The sequence below is a fragment of the Eucyclogobius newberryi genome, unplaced genomic scaffold (genome assembly GCF_026437365.1).
Source record: "Eucyclogobius newberryi isolate DKJ021-1_F unplaced genomic scaffold, fEucNew1.0.hap1 SCAF_10, whole genome shotgun sequence".
NCBI lineage: Eukaryota > Metazoa > Chordata > Actinopteri > Gobiiformes > Gobiidae > Eucyclogobius > Eucyclogobius newberryi.
The window spans coordinates 10,739,906-10,757,780 of record NW_027315724.1 but is presented as its reverse complement, the minus strand read 5'-3'; the positions used below and the strand labels follow the sequence as shown (position 1 = coordinate 10,757,780).

The 17,875-nt window shown below is 40.6% G+C and overlaps 2 protein-coding genes and 1 non-coding gene across 6 annotated transcripts in view; 1 reads left to right on the top strand and 2 right to left on the bottom strand.

Annotated features, from left to right (window-relative positions):
- The first annotated feature begins 7,219 nt into the window (after positions 1 to 7,219).
- Positions 7,220 to 12,804, top strand: stoml3a (stomatin (EPB72)-like 3a). The gene is made up of 7 exons (XM_072457631.1): positions 7,220 to 7,364; positions 9,949 to 10,052; positions 10,187 to 10,259; positions 11,139 to 11,221; positions 11,303 to 11,506; positions 11,710 to 11,844; positions 12,454 to 12,804. The coding sequence occupies exons 1-7, from the start codon at positions 7,232 to 7,234 to the stop codon at positions 12,643 to 12,645; spliced, it is 924 nt and encodes a 307-aa protein (XP_072313732.1). The 5' UTR covers positions 7,220 to 7,231; the 3' UTR covers positions 12,646 to 12,804.
- A 1,229-nt stretch (positions 12,805 to 14,033) lies between these two features.
- Positions 14,034 to 17,875, bottom strand: part of mtus2b (microtubule associated tumor suppressor candidate 2b) — a 43,548-nt gene continuing 39,706 nt past the window's right edge. For 3 of the 4 annotated variants that reach the window (XM_072460528.1, XM_072460551.1, XM_072460536.1), the window contains exons 8-15: positions 17,533 to 17,599; positions 16,787 to 17,001; positions 16,517 to 16,622; positions 16,367 to 16,440; positions 16,193 to 16,291; positions 16,004 to 16,123; positions 15,740 to 15,840; positions 14,034 to 14,549 (exon numbers count right to left, since the gene is read on the bottom strand). In XM_072460528.1, the coding sequence (XP_072316629.1) occupies positions 14,342 to 14,549; positions 15,740 to 15,840; positions 16,004 to 16,123; positions 16,193 to 16,291; positions 16,367 to 16,440; positions 16,517 to 16,622; positions 16,787 to 17,001; positions 17,533 to 17,599 (990 nt within the window). In that variant the 3' untranslated portion in view covers positions 14,034 to 14,341. The remainder of the gene's footprint in view (positions 14,550 to 15,739; positions 15,841 to 16,003; positions 16,124 to 16,192; positions 16,292 to 16,366; positions 16,441 to 16,516; positions 16,623 to 16,786; positions 17,002 to 17,532; positions 17,600 to 17,875) is intronic. The other variant, XM_072460543.1, reaches the window with a different exon arrangement.
- On the bottom strand, positions 15,358 to 15,498 carry LOC140380650 (U4 spliceosomal RNA). Its single transcript, XR_011931182.1, has one exon. It is a non-coding gene; the product is annotated as a U4 spliceosomal RNA (small nuclear RNA).

Here is a 17,875-nt window from a genome sequence, read left to right as displayed (position 1 = left end):
GTATTTCTCAAGGGCGACTGTACCTTTTTCCTTAGCATTCAACAGATCATCTTTAACCTCAGCGGTTGCTTGGAAACCAGAACTGAGAAACAGTAATTCCGAGTGGTTGTCGAATGGATTGATCATGTTTACTATCATATTTGTCACTGACTTGATAGATTCTTCCTCCTTCTTTATCCTAGACTGATCAAACTCCTTTGAAGCCCGTACACTGTCAGTCAACCCAGCCATTGACTCACATTGCCTAGCAACTGCGGCTTTTTCTGGCTGTGCCAACATCCATTGCTGTATTGCACCTCTATTGACCGTTTGCTCGATTGCTTTGTCGCATGCAATTGAGGAGAAAACATGACTGTCCTGTCGCTGTACAGTCCACTCACCACGATGTGTGACACTTTCAAAGACATCAGGGTGACTCTCGGATAGGTTTTTCATTTCCAACCAGTATGCTGGTAGGTACCTGGCATAGTTCATCCGGTCATATGAAAAATACCAGGGCATCATCTCTCTGACAACAGATAAATGAAGGTCCCAACGAGACTCACGTGTAGCTCGTAGAAAGAGGAGTACCAGCTGCACCATGTCTATATAGGACGACCAAAACTGGAATGTTGGATTTCTTTGACCTTCATCTTCTACATACTGCGTGTAATCACCATTTGTAATCATCCTGTAATCATCATTTTGTCAGCAATTCCAGAGCTGAGGTCTTCTAGGAGGGATCCAGTTGTATGTTGAAGTGACATATCTCGTGTTGCTTCTTCATAGCTGTTAGCTTTTTCATCATCCAAAGAATTCAAGAAAGCTCTCCAACGGAGTCTTGGCAGGGCCTCATACATGAGCTTATGTGCTCTGATACTGCGATCATAGTGATGTCTAGAGAGGACACCATTTACTGAGCCTGTTGCAACAGCGCCTGATTCAATTAGGATATCCTGAAGACCAGCATCTTGATAATGTTTCCCAATTATTGCCAAGAAGGACATGAGTGTATGTTTGAAAGCGGATAATAGTCCGTTCAGCAAGGTATGGGTCATTCCATCGGATCTTTTGTGCCCGGTCAAACACCAAGACAATACATTTTAGATCAAGTGTGTCAGCCATGTCAAGACTTTGTTTGAAGATTGTCTTAACAGTACCCATATCAGTTGGTGATGCCTCAATACATGGTAAGTAGGAGATAGCTGATTTTGGAAGGACATCTCTCCTGATTGACATATTGAATCCTTTCCAAGTACACGTCGGGACATCTTTATCCTGGTTGACAGATTTGATACAAGTATACAGGCAATCAAGGAGTTTGGACTCACTTAATCCATCGCTCACACCAACATTTTCATGCGGCGATATACAAGCAAATTGAGGCCCCTTTGGCTTTTGTTTGTGATAGTGTTCAAGGTCAGTCTGTGGAACAAATTTCAGTCCTTTTGGAAACACAGGTCTTGACGAGGACTTATCCGTTTCCGAAAAGGAGCTTTGAACCATTATGCCATTTGTATAGTGGGTTGTTCCAGCTCCAGTTATGGTTTCCTCACTGAAATCAATATTGCCCCAAACTAGTACTGTGGGTCTTTCCTTACTGAAACCAAGTGGGACATCATTTCCTTTCAACAGCTGAAGCTGAGCTAGACTACTTTCCAGTTGAAATATTGTGTCAAATGACGCAGTATGACCTAGATTATTCAAGATGTCTAATACCTGAGAGGAGCCAGTTAAATGACGGATGGTTAAACCCAGAGGGCTAATGATTTTGGTGTCTGTCGACATCCATTTGAGGTTAAATAGACAATATCCTGACAAATTGATAGGATTCTTAGATTGGTTTCGTCTGGAATAAGCTCGTCACCCATAACAGGCTCGTTAGAAGCCCCAATAATCCAAGCAATTAACTTATACAACTCATCAGGGATGACCTTACGAGCATGGTCAACAGTTAAACTATCAGCGGTCAGGGACCACAGGGTTTGAATGACAGGATGATCTTTTAGAGCTTTATAAACAATGATACCAGCCCAAAACAGAGTTTTTTTTAAAATGTCCTGTGACTTGTCCATCCTTACTGTTGGCTTAAGTGGACTGGAAGATGACACATCTGTATCAGTTAATGTTGTCAATCCCTCGGTCTCTGATAATCCAGGAATTATCCCAATAACATCAGATGTAGAAAGGGTTTCTACATAAACAATGTCACTCATATTCCGCTGTTGTGGGCGTTGGAAGGTGATCTGTGGATAGACTACCGAGAGATGACGTTTCAACTGATCTGTTCTGAAAGCAGACAAAGAATATTATTTGAGTTTTTTTCAAAATATTTTTGGGAATCAAAATCTAAAAAAAAAAGTATGATGCTGGTCCTTTCTCATTGTCTTTCTCATGTTGGTATAAACAGAATAATGCACATTTGAATTTATATTGACATTTATACCACTTGGTGTCATTCTCAATCACTTCTACCTGGGTTTAAGCAGGGTATACAATAAAAAGTATTAGGAAAACCTTCTTACCTAGAAGATGTTGCATCAAGATCCTCATGCTTTTTCACCATTTTCTTGAACAGTAGAACAAGCTTATTCATTCTCATAATTTCACCACTTTCTATCAGCCGTTTCTCAATTACATCTTTGCAGAAAATGTTGTATGTTGTGGTGTACGGATGGTTTGGGGTGCTGAAAGAGACAGTAAAAAATGGTTTTAGAAAAAGGGAAAATTACATTTTTTCCAGGAAATGAATGGAGTTGACAAATACATACTTTCCAATGTTGTGTAACTCTAATAATTATTGTTATATAATGTATAACAGAGATAATCTGTGGCAAATCATAATGAAAATAACATAAATGTTCATTTTTACCTCATCTTCCCAACTGTCTTTGATAAAAAGCGAGTGTAGCTTTTATAGCAGTTGTAGTGGTAGTGCACTTCTATGGCGATGCAGTCTCTTTCTCTAATGTGGAGTAATATTGACTCATCCCGTTTCACTTCGGCAGCTTCTCTGAGTTTTCCTGCAAAAAATTAAAATTATCGTGAGTGCAAATCTATTTATTTCACCAGAAAATAAATTTTTACAAGCCTGCTATATTTCATGAAATGTTCTTGAATGAGAATTCACATACATGATTCAGTTTCAGCCTGGGCAAGTTTGTCTTTCTGTCGGTTTCCTCTCACGGTTATGAAGCAGTCCTTCTTTTTGCAAACTGCAGGAAGAATTGTGGTTTGTCCTGGGAGCTTTTCTACTCCACTACTCGCAGATCTGAGTCTTTTGGGCAAAATACAATCTGAATTCTCATCACTACTGGAATCTTTAATGATGACACAAAGAATAAAATCAATGATAAATAATTTATCACTTTATACACTATTAGTACACGCGTGAAGGTGATTGATTTCTACTCACCATTGCTAGATTTAGTGGGGGTTTCTGATGGTTTACACGTCTTTTTCCTTTTTCTGGAAAAAAATAGTTGCCGCTAATCGGTGTATCTCTTGTAACACGACGGGTGGTACTGCGGCACTGATCCTCCGAGTGTCTCGTATTCACAGTCCAACATGCTTTCCACTTTTTCAACGGCATTTGCTTCTTTTCCGCCGAGTTCAAGCCATTCCTTTGCAATCCTCCGAAAAGTATTCCATGTTGGTTTGGTTAGGACCTTAGTCTGCTCATCAAAAGTGTCGAGGATGTGCATACAGCACGGATATTCTGGTTCATGTCGCTGTGAAGATGCGGAACCTTGCCGATCAGCAGCCATGTTTGTTTACATACAAACTGCATCACGCAAATTGCGCGCAAGGTTTGCAAGGTTTAAAGGTGCCATAACATGCTTTTTTTCACGTTTCGTAGTCTATCCTAAGTGTATAATTGATAATAATAAGGGTTGTGCAACACCCTTAACATAATAGTTAAGAAATATCACCCAGACCTTGGACCCCCTCACCGACCCGGAAATGCAAACGGCTTGGTTTGATATTCGCCCCCACCCTTGCGAAGAGCGATCTGGCTCCCCCGCCCAACCCGTGACGTAGTCTCAGAGAGCGTGTGTTCCCCGCCCACCCGTGACGTAGGCCCCACAGCTGTGTGCTGTAAGCTCCGCGGAGCAGCACGGAGTGAGTGAGAAAGAGTCTACTTTGAGACTGAATAAAAACGTGTTGATTCTACAGCGTGCGCAGAACAGATATATCTATAGATCTATAGATCTATATATATATATTTATATATATATATATATATCGCGCTCTTATTTCCTGGTTTTTCGGTATCGGATAGAACTTCTCTCCGTTTATTTTCCCGGTTGCTGCATCAGCTGCCACATAAACCTTCACCATTGTGATAATAGTAAAGAGTGCGATATCATTAATGACGTTTTGGGCCTCTTTGAGCCGTGTTTCCTCGTAAATCGAAGCGAAAGGAGGGAGACACAGCCTGCAGCAGCGCAGCGCGGAGCCGGGGGGGAAGGGGGCGGGAGGCGGCAGGCGGGAGGCAAGAGGGGAGGGGGGGAGGGGGGGGAGAGGGGGGATGATGACGCGTGCTTGCCCTTATTACGCGGTCTTGCCCCACCGCCCGTCAGTTTGGAGATTTGAGGAAAGGAGATAGTCTGTAATATAGCTAAACACTGCGGGAATCAATCAAAAAAACACTCTGGGTACATATATGAAGCACAAATAGCAATGTAAGAAGGTTAAAAGCTCTGAAAAGTCGATTTTGCATGTTATGGGACCTTTAATCAAAGCTCATTGGTCAAAATAGCGTCACTGCCATATCACTGCATACAATTAGTCCGCCGCACTAACAAAAATAGGTCTGTCTTTGGGAACCGATTGCAAGAAAGCTGCAGCGAATATTTCTGTGGAATTTTATTTTGGGGGTTATTGTTACGAGCTTTATATTAAACAATGTCAAAATTGTATTCCCCACCTCGGTGGACCAGAACTAAATGATAGAAATTCTAGCAGATGGCCTATGACACAAAAGTGGACTAAAGTAAAAAAAAATGTTATTCTTATATTTAGCAAATTCTATATTCATAAAAGTACATTTTCATCATCAGTATCCCTTTTCCCCCCTGTTGTTATTAAACAAATTGAGACATATTTGCTAACCATCTCAAAAAGTTTAAACAAAAAAGCCATTTCCACCTATGAAAACTGTATGTCTTTGAAAAAAAAAAAAAGCGCGCAAGCGGGAGGGAGAGAGATTTTTTTCACGTTTTTCACTTGGGTTACACCTCACTTTTTGCAAAACCTCAGTTAAATTATGTAGAAAAGGCCTTTTTGTTAGCTCCATGGTCAAATCGCATGGTGTGCTGTCTGCTGTAAACACTGCACACTTGCTACGCTCCCGCCCACTTTCTACATGCTTCCAATCATATACCAGTTCAACAAAAATAACTGATGAGACAGCAGGTAAAGAGAACAATCATCCAATCTGAGATAGTAATAGTGCAGAGGAGAGAGTCAGTGTCCGCTCTGCACACGTGACACGTTTCACGTTTAAAAAATTTAAATATGAAATAAAAAAAAATAATAATAAATTGAGGCCATTGCAGGATTCGAACCCAGATCCCCTACACTCTAACCCTTCGATGTACCCGCTACTGGTCGGCACTAGTTCATATAGGGAATCGGGACGGAAGTTACTGAATCCAACATGGCGGCGACCAAGACCGGTCCATGGATCTATTATATTATCAGCTCAGGCAATAATTTTCTCTCTTGGATCCAAATCCGCTCTCTTGGGTCCAAATCCGAAGTGTACCCTAACCCTAATCCAGTGTCTGAAGCGTATTCAGGGCCGCCACATAATTAATAAGATAAAGATTTGGGCCGCCCCGAGGGCCGCCATATATTGGATTCTGTAACTTCCGTCCCGATAGCTTCCGTCCCAATTCCCTATATGAACTAGTACTGACCCTGAGCTAAACACTCCTGAGATGTGAGACTCGTGTTTGATATATTCTTAAATTACCAAATTCCCCTTTTTTAAGTCTCAAACACATCCGGGGCTTTTGGAAAAACATCCGGGACTCAAGCCCCAAAGCCAGCACCCCGCTCCGCCAATGAGTGAAATGATCAGAGGGAATTCTGAATCTCAGTGTGACTTGGATAAATAGCAAGTTTGGTAGAAGAATATGGAAGTAAGTTCGTCCTTGTGACTTACAGTGGGAGCAGGCGTGACATTAAACACAACTGTTGACCCAGACTTGTCTAAATCTGTGACTTCTACTGCCATTTCTTAAATGTATTATTTATTCATACAAGGGAGAAGGTCAAATATAAATTACAGAAAAAACAAAATCGCAATAAAATGAATATAAAACATCCAATTAAACAATCAATAAAGTTAACTAATATTAATTGTGTTTGCCATTCTGTTTGCATAAATGAGAAACTTTAGAATTTTCTTTGTCTTAACCCTTGTGCTACCCTCAAGCACCACTCTACTAAATATATTAAAACAAAAAAGAGTCGCAATTACAGAACTCTATACTCTGTATTTGGGCCTTGAAAACCCTGCCACGGACAACATAAATGGATATCTTTGAAACATACTTCTGGCAGATGGGAATAAGGCTATCACAAAAGACCAGATGATACAGTCTGCACAGACAATTAAGGACTGGACCGACACCATGACTAAGATACGGAAAATGGAAAAAATTACATATTAATAATATGTAATAGACTAAATTGAACTTTTGTTTTGGACTTTGTGCGCCATAACTTTCTTTTTTTACCACACCTTCCTAAATTATAAAAAAAAATTCTGGTCTTGCCCTGTTTGTTTTTGTTGTTTTGTGTGTTTTTTTATTTAGAAAAATGAAGCAAATGTGAATGAAGTGCTATGAATTCATTCCAGATGCACTGTATATTATTGACGAACCAAAATTATAAGCTCGAGTTAGCTTAGCGTAATAAACTGTAGAACCTTAAAATAATATCTCAAACTGAACCAAGGGTTACGTTTCCCTTCCTTATTTTTTATTCATGATCTACACTGCACAGGTGTCAAAGCCTTAGACCAAGCTTTAGAGCCAAACTAAACTCTCAAACTTGTGCTATAACATCCCCCGTGTTCCTGTGCGCTCCGTGTTTTCATAATAGTAACCTTAGCAGTGAGTGGGAGGTAAAGAGCATGTTCTGTATGTTTTTCTCATGGTGATGGTCACGTGCTGGTGTTGGCTTAGACCACACCCTGCAGAGACAGAGGAGAATAGTGAGGGAGAGGAGAAACAGGAGTATGGACAGAGGCAGGTACATGGGTTCTCTTACACTGCCCAAAACCACAGACTCCATGATTTCTACCACGTCGAACACAGCCAAGATGGTAACACAGGGAAAACTCCAGATCAACTCTGTGGAAAATGTGGAAGGTTAGTGAAATTACATGCAAAATATTTCAGTACAATGACATTTTTTTTTATAAATATGCTAAAATATGACATGAGCTTGGTTTTGAACAAACTTAGTGCTGGAATAGTTGTGGTCTTGACATGTTAAAGATGTTAAAGATTTAGTTACATTCAAATAAGGGAAAATTTACATATATTAATGCTTATGGAACTACCTTTTGGACACTTTAGAATGGGTATTTTGTATTTTGCTGCTTAAATGAAAAAAGTAAAAGCAGCCAAATTACATAAAAATTTAAATAGCTACAAGGTTCAAAGTTGAAATGCATCTTAGTGTTGGCATTGTGATCGAGACGACTGCAAAAACACAGACAACTGTATTACAAACTAAAGACAGCTAATCGAAGTAAATAAAAAAAAAAATCTTAATGTTCTGCCAGGTAAAAATTGGTATAAATTTAAATAAAATGCCACATGGCCACTTTTCAAAGATAAAAACATGACAATCTGCTGCTTTTTACAGTGAAATGTCACTATGGCTTATCAGTTTTGCACTTTTGAACAGGAAGTGAGTGAACTTATTTTTATTGTTAATCTGTTTTAGATTAATATTGCAGTTTACAATGATTTACAATTTAATGTAAAATTATAATCTACTTATTATGTTATAGTGAAATACCGTGAGCATGAAAAAAGCATGTCTTCATTAATCAAAAATGTATATTATTATCAAAAAAGTACATTTAAAACATAATTTAGTTAAGGACCTTTAGAGTTAAAAAAAAAAAGTGTTTCCACCCTATCATGTAGGGTAGAAAGGCGTACAGTTCAGAGTGTGTCTTTTACACAGGAGCAGAAAGATGGTGGTGTACATTAGACCGGCATAACTAATCAGCCACATCGGCAGGCTTCAGGTTACAAAGTGTTGTATACGACGGTGTGTACAGAGTAGACCGGGGTGATTACACATGCTTTGAGATGTGGAGAGTTTATCAATAGCTGTTAAATGTGAACTATACTTCATACTAAAAAAGTATGTGTATGTACAGTATGTAAGCGAACATGGAGTGAGTCAGAGAAGCCCTTGGAGAATCACTGAGCTCTTGGATACAGCAACAGTCCCAACGTACAACAAACCGCTATGGATAATGGATATACATGTTTATTATCAAAACCTAAAAGCAAATAAATGAATGCTCTCAAGTAACAGTAACAAAAATGTTAAACAATTTCAAACTTCTGTATAATAGGTGGTGTTTACGTTCTGAAACGTTTGATTCAGTAAGCCATGTTGAGTTAATTTTTCATCATTCTGAACCCATGGGTAGAAAAATGTTGTTGTACCTGTAGTTTATGGGATTCTTCTATTAGTTTATAAGTTCATGTTTCAGTCTAAAATATTGAAGCTCTTGTTGTAGTTTACAATGTGCACTTTGAACAGAATATATGGCAAATTTGTGCTGTTTTTTTTATACAAACAAACACAAAAAAGAACACGACCCGAGAGCAAAAGCAAATAATCATAATAAGTCACTGGGATAGGCTCCAGTCACCTGCGACCCCGAACGGGAACAAGCGGTAGAAAATAAATGAATAATAATAAAAATCAACATGAACCCAATGGCACAGTATGACAAAACATACAAGTCCCATTTAGTCCAAAGTCTGTCAAAGATGTCCATTTACAAATGATCTCTGAATGCCTTTCCCCCCATTTGTTTAACGTCCGTTACCATGTCAGTCTAGTCCTTCAGGTTTGGGGAGGTTTGTGTCAGCCATTTCATTGTGATGGCTTTTTTCTTGCTGCCAAAAGTACGTTCCAAATGTTTATTGTGTCCATGGCAACCGGTAAGTTTAAACCTGGAGGTTTAAGATTCAATTTACCGACACACACACACACACGTGCACACACACACGCGCACACACACCACACACACACACACACACACACACACACACACACACACACACACACACACACACACACACACACACACACACACACACACACACACACACACACACACACACACACACACACACACTTATATTTTATGCCTAAACTAGTATGAGCGTAGTTCCACTGTTCAAAAGGGAAACATAGGTACCGGGGAACATGGGTATCGGGGAATATAGCTATAGGTACGCACCCGGCAGAGCTAGCTAGCTCATATGTAGCATGGCTAGCCCAGTTCTCTGTGCTGTTTTTCTTCTATGGTTTCTGTGTCTGCTCCCATCTAGAAATATCGGGTCTCCCCACGTGAACTGGTAATGCTGTATAGACTGGTTGGGCCACAGCCCAACAGACATTAGCAAGCTAGGCAGCCATCATCCATGTATGTCAAATCTAATCATGCAAAATAAATAAATACATATTTTTTCCCTAAATCGGGCAGCCCTTCTATCATATTATCATTAAAATATACCTTGTGTTGTGCCTTTTAGAATAATTCTACATATTCCCTTTCCAGAAATAGTCCTGGTTGTCATTAATTGGTCATCGGTTCCAACACAGCTTTTGGATCAATTGTTCCTTGAGGATCAAATTTCTGGATTATTATGGTCTTGGTAAATAAAAAATCAAATCTCGGAAATACTTTTGCAGATAAGAATTCGGGGCGCCTGGGCTGTTGTGGCTGGGTGCTTGTCATCATCTCCCTCCTGTTCGTGGTCCTCACTTTCCCGTTCACTCTCGTATGTTGTGTAAAGGTATGCCACAGTTCATGTATGATATTGTTGCAACATTACACAAGGAAACAAAATCATTTCTCTCATTTAGGTTGAACAAAATGGATGTCTAATGTGTCAAAACATGTTGTCTGACTCTGTCTCTTGATGTGCAGATAGTGAAGGAATATGAGCGTGCAGTTATCTTCAGACTGGGCAGGATTATAGACAGAAAACCTAAAGGGCCAGGTGGGTCCCTCCTCATTCACCTGTGTGAAAACAAATCACTACTGTGTTCTGTCTATGGCCCGTGAGGGAGATGCCTGGTTTGATATTCAGCTATGCAAAATAAAATAAAAAATGTTAAAATGGGACATATTATTCAAAATCAGCTGTAATGAACTTTTGACCTTGTCACAACAGTATTTTTTTCATTAGTCTACTCAAAGGTGTATTTTGATTCTTTTATTTATGAGCAATCCTGTATTGTCCTGCAACTGAGGCTCAAATGCTCAGACAGAAAACTACTGTTTTCACCTATGCCCTATCCCCGCCCACATCCCTATACATGTGATTATTTGAAAAATGAAGACTCAGAGTGATACATGTAGTGTTCTAAAATGTCACATGGCCACTTTTCATAAATAAAAACATGTACATGACAATCTGCTGCTTGTTAGAGTGAAATGTCACCGAAGAGGCAGGTTCTGCACTTCTGCTTATTTGAACAGTAAGTCAAAGGACTGTTTCTATGATTAAGTTGTTTTAAATAAATATAGCAGTTTACAATGGACAAAATGTGAAATGGTAATCTACTTTGTTATATTTCAATACTAAGTACTTGAGAAAAACATGTCATGTTTCCTTTAAACAAAAGTAGAACATCTAAAGTCGAAATATCAAGTATAGATTTGACATATTGAAAAGTGATCAGACATTTATGATTCAAATTGAACAGCTTCAAGGTTTAAGTTTTAATCCGAGTAATCTTTTCAATTTATTTTTGTATATCACAAGTTACCTCGGAGGGCAACTAAATCCCATCTAAATCACAGGAAGGTTTTAACATCAATTGAGTGTGTTTGTTCATTTGTAATAACTGAATAAATCAAGTGTGTTTTGCAATAGGACTTTTCTTCGTCCTTCCCTGCACGGACACCTTTGTCAAAGTGGATCTGAGAACCATTTCCTTCGACATTCCGCCACAAGAGGTCAACATGACGCCCTTTTTACACTGGTCTGATGTGCTCCTGGTTATCCTGCCTTTACCCAAGTTTTTCTTCCTGGTGCAGATCTTGACTAAGGACTCAGTGACCGTTTCTGTGGATGGGGTGGTGTACTTCCGGATCTACTGTCCCATCTCGTCTGTGGCCAACGTGTCAAATGCCCACTCCTCCACCCGCCTCCTGGCTCAGACCACCCTAAGAAATGTCCTGGGCACCAAGAACCTGGCAGAGCTGTTGTCGGACAGAGAGGGCATATCAGTCAGTATGCAGGTGAGGAAAACAGCTCATTCAGAATAATGGACCACCAGGAAAATGTTCTCCTCTGTTGAATTGGTTTGGTAACATAATCCAAATGTCAAATTGGTGCAAAATTGTACCTTGTTTTTCCTTCCTACAAAGTTGTGGTTGTAATACTTTTAATTTAAGTTATTTTTTATGAACTGAAGGTCTAAAATATGTTTTTCTCATTAAAGGAAGCCTTGGATGAGGCCACAGACCCGTGGGGCATTAAGGTTGAGCGTGTAGAGATAAAGGACGTGAAGTTACCTCAGCAGTTGCAGAGAGCCATGGCAGCTGAGGCAGAGGCCAGTCGAGAGGCGAGAGCCAAGGTAAAACGGGGCTGGTGCTACAGTCGTAACAAGTCTAATTCTGACTGTAATCGACTGGGATTGCTGCAGAAAACCAGACAGGGACCTGCCCAAAGACATGTCTTTAACAGCCTCACCTGGAGGAAGTTCTACCAAATAAGCCAGGCTTAACTGAAAAAGTGTCTTACAATTTAGTCATAGCAGATTCACTGAGGGAATAATTAGAAACTGATGCAAGGAACCAAAATTATACAGAACATAACACACTTTATCCATAAGCTAATTAAGTTAGCCACTTTTGTGTAACAGCCCTCTGGTTGCTGAGTGATCACCAAACTAACTCTACCAGTGTTACCTAAAAATCAAGTTAAGATCAAAGGTAATTGTACTTGTAATGTCACTTTCAAATATCTTTAATTTATAATTAAATGGTCCGAGTTTCTTAACACTTTAAATAAGAATTTCTTAACATTTAAAAAGGTTGCAACAAAGCTTTGCCAAAAATAGCCAATATTAAAAAAAATAAGAGAACACTGATTTGCTCAAAGCCTGAGGGAAAAAGGCAAATTACAATGCCTAAGGGGACTTCTGCATTTTACAACTACTTGTGATAACAAAGCTGTTTTTCAGATCATCGCAGCAGAGGGGGAGATGAATGCCTCTCGGGCTCTGAAGGAGGCGTCTTTGGTGATGGCTGAGGCTCCGTCTGCTCTCCAGCTCCGGTACCTGCAGACACTGAACACCATCGCTGCAGAGAAGAACTCCACCATCGTGTTCCCTGTCCCCATAGACATGATAAATGCATTCATCAACAAACAGTGATGCATCAACAAAGCGCTTACACAATACTCCATGTACATACCTGAAGAGCTTACATAGATTTGCTCATTGCTTTACCAAACTACTACTGTGGTACAAAATATAGAAAATACATATGGCGCTTAAGTTAAGCTCATTACTCTACAAAGTGGCTCTGCTCTCACCTGATACAGCAGAGTCTGGACAAAAATCTGTGCTGTTGGTCTGGTGTTCCTCTTCATTCTGTTTCAAATGTCTGAGGGTCTTGACACGTGAAGGAATTTGGCTTTTGGGTGGACACTGCAGATATACTGTATCATCATATCAGTTTAGCATAGATTACAAGTACAACATGCCCTGCAAACACACACTTACATGTACTTTGTGATTTATTAGTTAAATACAAAGTGCGACAATGACAGTACAGACATTACGTCTTAATGGGCACGTTATAAAAGCCAGTTCAGCTACAGCTGCATTTCTGCAGGACAAATAAATAAATAAATATACACTTACAACAATAATATAATAATGCACATGACGTCATAAAGACATGCATTCTTATAAACATATCTTAGTCTGAATACAATCTTTTCAACTCAAGTCTTGTAAACAAGTAAACAACAGTGACATTAACACTCTGAATGTAAACAAAGTTGTAGTTGGTGAGAACAAACTGAAGGCTGAGTGGACATGGTCATGTCCACAGGACACAGAGTCAGAGTCCAACTGACCACTTGGAGACAGTACATTCTGCCCAAGACATTACTCATGGATTTATTTGTGTGGTAGATATTTTTGCTGATTGTTGTATATTTGTACTTATTATTTTGCACTGTCAGTTAGACGAAGAAATGATTTAAACAAAAACAATAAAATAAAATCAATCAAAGACGTGATGTATAAACTTGTATGGTCCTTGACACCTGAGATGACTTGTTTACTGCAGTGAGGTAAGAGCAGCGACCGTCATGCCTTTAGCCCAAGTTCCTTTTTACACTGAAATTTACATTTATTTACAACTGAAACGGGGACTTGTCGAGGGATGGATTTAACGTTCTGGAAAAGAAACACAATGAAGATTTGCTCCAAAAATACTTGGAGCTTGCTCTCATGCTGATGCTAAACCGTCTGAATTGGATGTTATTTGTTACTGTAAAAGATAGCACTATATAAGATATAATAAATAATAAGGTCTACTGTTGGTTAGATAATAACTTTCTAACTTCTACTCTAAAGTAGCTCTTATTCTCAGACCCTGTGTACAAGAGTAAGAGGTGTTAGGAAGACAGATCTGAGTATTTCTCTAAGGAGCTGAGCCGACAGTTCATAGTATCTCACAGATACAGACTTTGAGACGTGGCTGATGATGTCGGGTCTTCTCCTCTTTACCAGGACAAGAATGTCTTGTGTTGTGGCCCTGTGAGCCAGGAGCTGTAACATCATCTGATCCATGAGAAGTTTAGAATCCAACAGTACGATGAGAGTGACAGAAGCTACAGTAGCAGCATTAGTGGCATGCATCCCAGAGCTGCTGGTGGAGAGAAAGCACAAGCAAAGGCTTCTTCTTTGTCCATCGTCCTGAGCATTGGATCCAGATTTTACCTGCAGCTGTTGGATACAATTAGAGTAGATGAGGCACTGTCTTCAGGTTTGGTGATTCCCTTTGAACACAGCTGGACTGAAATGTAGTGATGAAGATGTGCGCAGTCTTTGGTGGTCACTGGTGGTAGGAGTGTGGGCGGGCGGGGGAGCCTGGGGCAGGAGAGGCCCGGTGAAGGGGAGAGGAGCACGGGGACATGCTGGGGCTCAGCTCCCCTGTCTGCAGCCTCCACAACAGCTCCTCATTCGTACGACTCAGACGCTTCTTCTCTTTGCTCTCCTGCTCCACATGCACCTGCAGGTTGGCATTGTCCTCGGACAGTTGTCTGAAACAGAAACAATGTGTATATTAATTTATCTCTTTACATAGATTTTATTTTATATTATTAACGACATATTATGCAATCAGCTTTCTCAAAGCTGTATTTTGAATGATTTAAGTAATACAGCATTGTCTACTCCTACCGCCTATCCCGCCCACTGCTCTGTACTTGTAATGCTAAACTCTTTACCTGCCAGGCATGGACATTTTACTGTTTAACACGTTTTGGAGCACATATTTGATATTCTAAACAAGGAGAAGGATGATGGTGTCAGAGTTTGGGGAAGAGGAGCGGGACATCGAGACAAACACTTGCTTGAGAGAGGACTGACATGTTCTCCCGTGGCCTAAATAAGTTGTAAATTAAACTATTTTTTTACATGCATATAGCTCTGCATATAATCTGTGCATCATCAAAGGGAGAATTCAAGTGGTCCCTTGTCGCCTGTAATGCTGCTTTGCTTTTTCATTTGAAGATGAAAAAGATGTCCGTCATTGCTTAGCTCTTTTTACCATGTCAAGCTCATATTATAATCCAAAAGACTATTTTATTGCGCAATTTTACAGCCTAGCCAACACTCACTGGTCGGTCTACGGCTCCTGCGACTTTCCGAGATTTAAACACAGGACCTCTTTTTCCCATAGTGACAGTCATACCCCTGGAATGATAAGCTAGAGAACCCATCCAATTTTTTTGTCTCTGAAAAAAGGATTAACATCGTCATCAGTTACTTCTGGTGTACTTCTTCTAGCACGTGCATACCAATGACTTTGATCTGAATTAGTTGTGTACTATTGGTGGAATGTCACATGCTTTGACAAGCTTACCGTTGACAAGAAAATAAGCCTCCTATTGAAGTCGTCAAGGCGGGGTATTGGGTAAAGTTTTCAACTAGCAATAATTGCGCCTTGGACAGACCACATGGGCTACAATACTGCCACTGCGCAAAGCTGACGTGTACTTTGAGAACGAATGGGCAGGGCTTGGTTCTTGCCACTTCCTGGTTATGGTAGGTCATTGAGGCCAGAGCCACGCACGCACGCACGCACACACACACACACACACACACACACACACACACACACACACACACACACACACACACACACACACACACACACACACACACACACACACACACACACACACACACACACACACACACACACACACACAGTCTTTGCAGGCCTGACCTGGAAACAGCAAGGTTCTTATCGATGCGCTCCTTCAGGTCCTCGTTCTGCTGCTGGAGAACCTGCAGTCTCTCCTCCAGATACACATTCTTTTCAGCCTGCTCAAAGACACACAGCACCACAGCACAACTTTACATGGGCTTCATACAGACACAATCTTAGTATGACACAAAATTACAATGATTACAAGATGTTTGTCATATGACCTATGAAAATTCAAGTAATGCACATGCACGCATGCAAAAACAGCATTTTGGAGCATACTAGTTTTTCCAGCTCAGTGATCTTCAGCTCCTGTTGATGGATCTGTTGGTTCTTCATCTCCAGAACTTCCTTCAGACTCTTCAGGTCCTCCTCTATGTGTTGATATGGAGCTAAGGCATCCTGGGAGAGACAGTTCCTCAGTAATATGTGCGTGATAATAGATCTTTTAGGCGTATGTGCAGACGTTACCACTATCTGTTCATCTGTACTTCTGCGCAGAGCCTCCTCGAAGCGCTTGGCTCTGTCTCTGAGGCTGCGGTTCTGAAATGTCAGTGTATCCACCTGGTCCTTTGCAGTGAGCACATGTATTATTAACTCAGTCATCTGATACATGAAACATGAAAGTGTGGACACAGCCGGTACCTGCAGGGACAACCTGATCTTCTCAAACTCCTGTTCCAAAGACTTTCTCTGTTGCTCATGGGCCATCTTCAGATCTGACACAAAATCATATTTCAAATGCCCCAGTGATACCAGCTGTACCGAATCTTAGATAGTTGATTATTGCCGTACTCTTGACAGTCCTGGTGTGCTCCTCCTGTAGAGTGGCCACTGTGTCGCTGTGGGCCGACTCCATCTCCATCAGGGACTCTTCATGGCTTTCACTCATTTCCTCAATCTGAGGGCACAACAGAATACACTTCTATTACTGTTCAACATACAATACCAGTATTGACTATTTAGAGATTGCCTTTTGGAATATTACTATAACAAGTATTCGACACGTGGAAGCATCGATTAGTTTATTTAGAACTCATGGAGTACTTCAGTTGCAACATGCACCTGCTGCTGTTGCTTCTGCTGCAGCTCCTGCAGCTCCTGCCTCTGCTCCTCCTGGAGCTTCTGTGTCTCCTGTGAGTGTGACAGGTTCAGTCTGTCCTCCAGCGCCCCCAGCTCTCTCTGCTGCTGTGCCCGCAGGCCCTCCAGCTCTGCCTGAAAGCCCCGCTCCACGTCTTCCTTCTCCTGCTGCAGCTGCTCCCAGTGGGCCACGCTGAACGCTGTAGTGCAGAAGAACACACGCACAGCCAAAAAACCTTTAAAGCCTGCATGCTGGGTTCTGAATTTAAATCAAAATGAAACCATACAGAAGAGGATCCGCACAGAAGTAAGAGCTCCCAATTTTTTTTATTTCGCACCACATGTGACGTTTTGGGCCATAAGCTTCAGACAAGGGAATTGGTATCCTCTTTTTGTATGTTTCCACACTGAACACTGCACACTGCACACTTACAAAGACAATTCAATTATTAAATAGTTGATGATTATTTTAATAATCGCTTAGTTGTGCTCAATTGATTAACATTGCAGCCCTATATGTAGTTGCATTTATCCCCATGAAGTAAATGTATTTGTTATATTAATTTTCCTCAAAGAATCCAAGCTATTATTTGTGGCAGCTAAGCTAAAAACAGAATACTTGATAACATAATCTTGAGTGGACAAAATGCCAGGTTGCCAACACTGTCTCCTGACTAGTGAGTCTCATTTATAATGGATGATCAGCTTGGTCTCTGTGGAGGCACACTTACCCACTTCATCCCTGAGTCTGTCCAGCTCCAGAGCCAGCTCCTGCTCCTTCACAACGGCACTCTCGCTCTGCAACACACAGCAAAGACACGCTCAACACGCTCTAAATCAGAGGGGTGACAAGCACACAGTTTTGTTTCACTGTTTATCTGACTATAAAAGGAGTCACATCATTTGGGCCAAAATAAACCTGATTTGGGTCTAGGTTTGGACACCAATCCAACTTGGGCCTTTGTCTTGGCATTGGGATCTGTCTCATTACCAGTGTGACATAGAGTCAATTATTTCTTTAGAGATGACATTTACTCCGGAATAATTATTTCCCAAAATGGACCATCTGTGCTT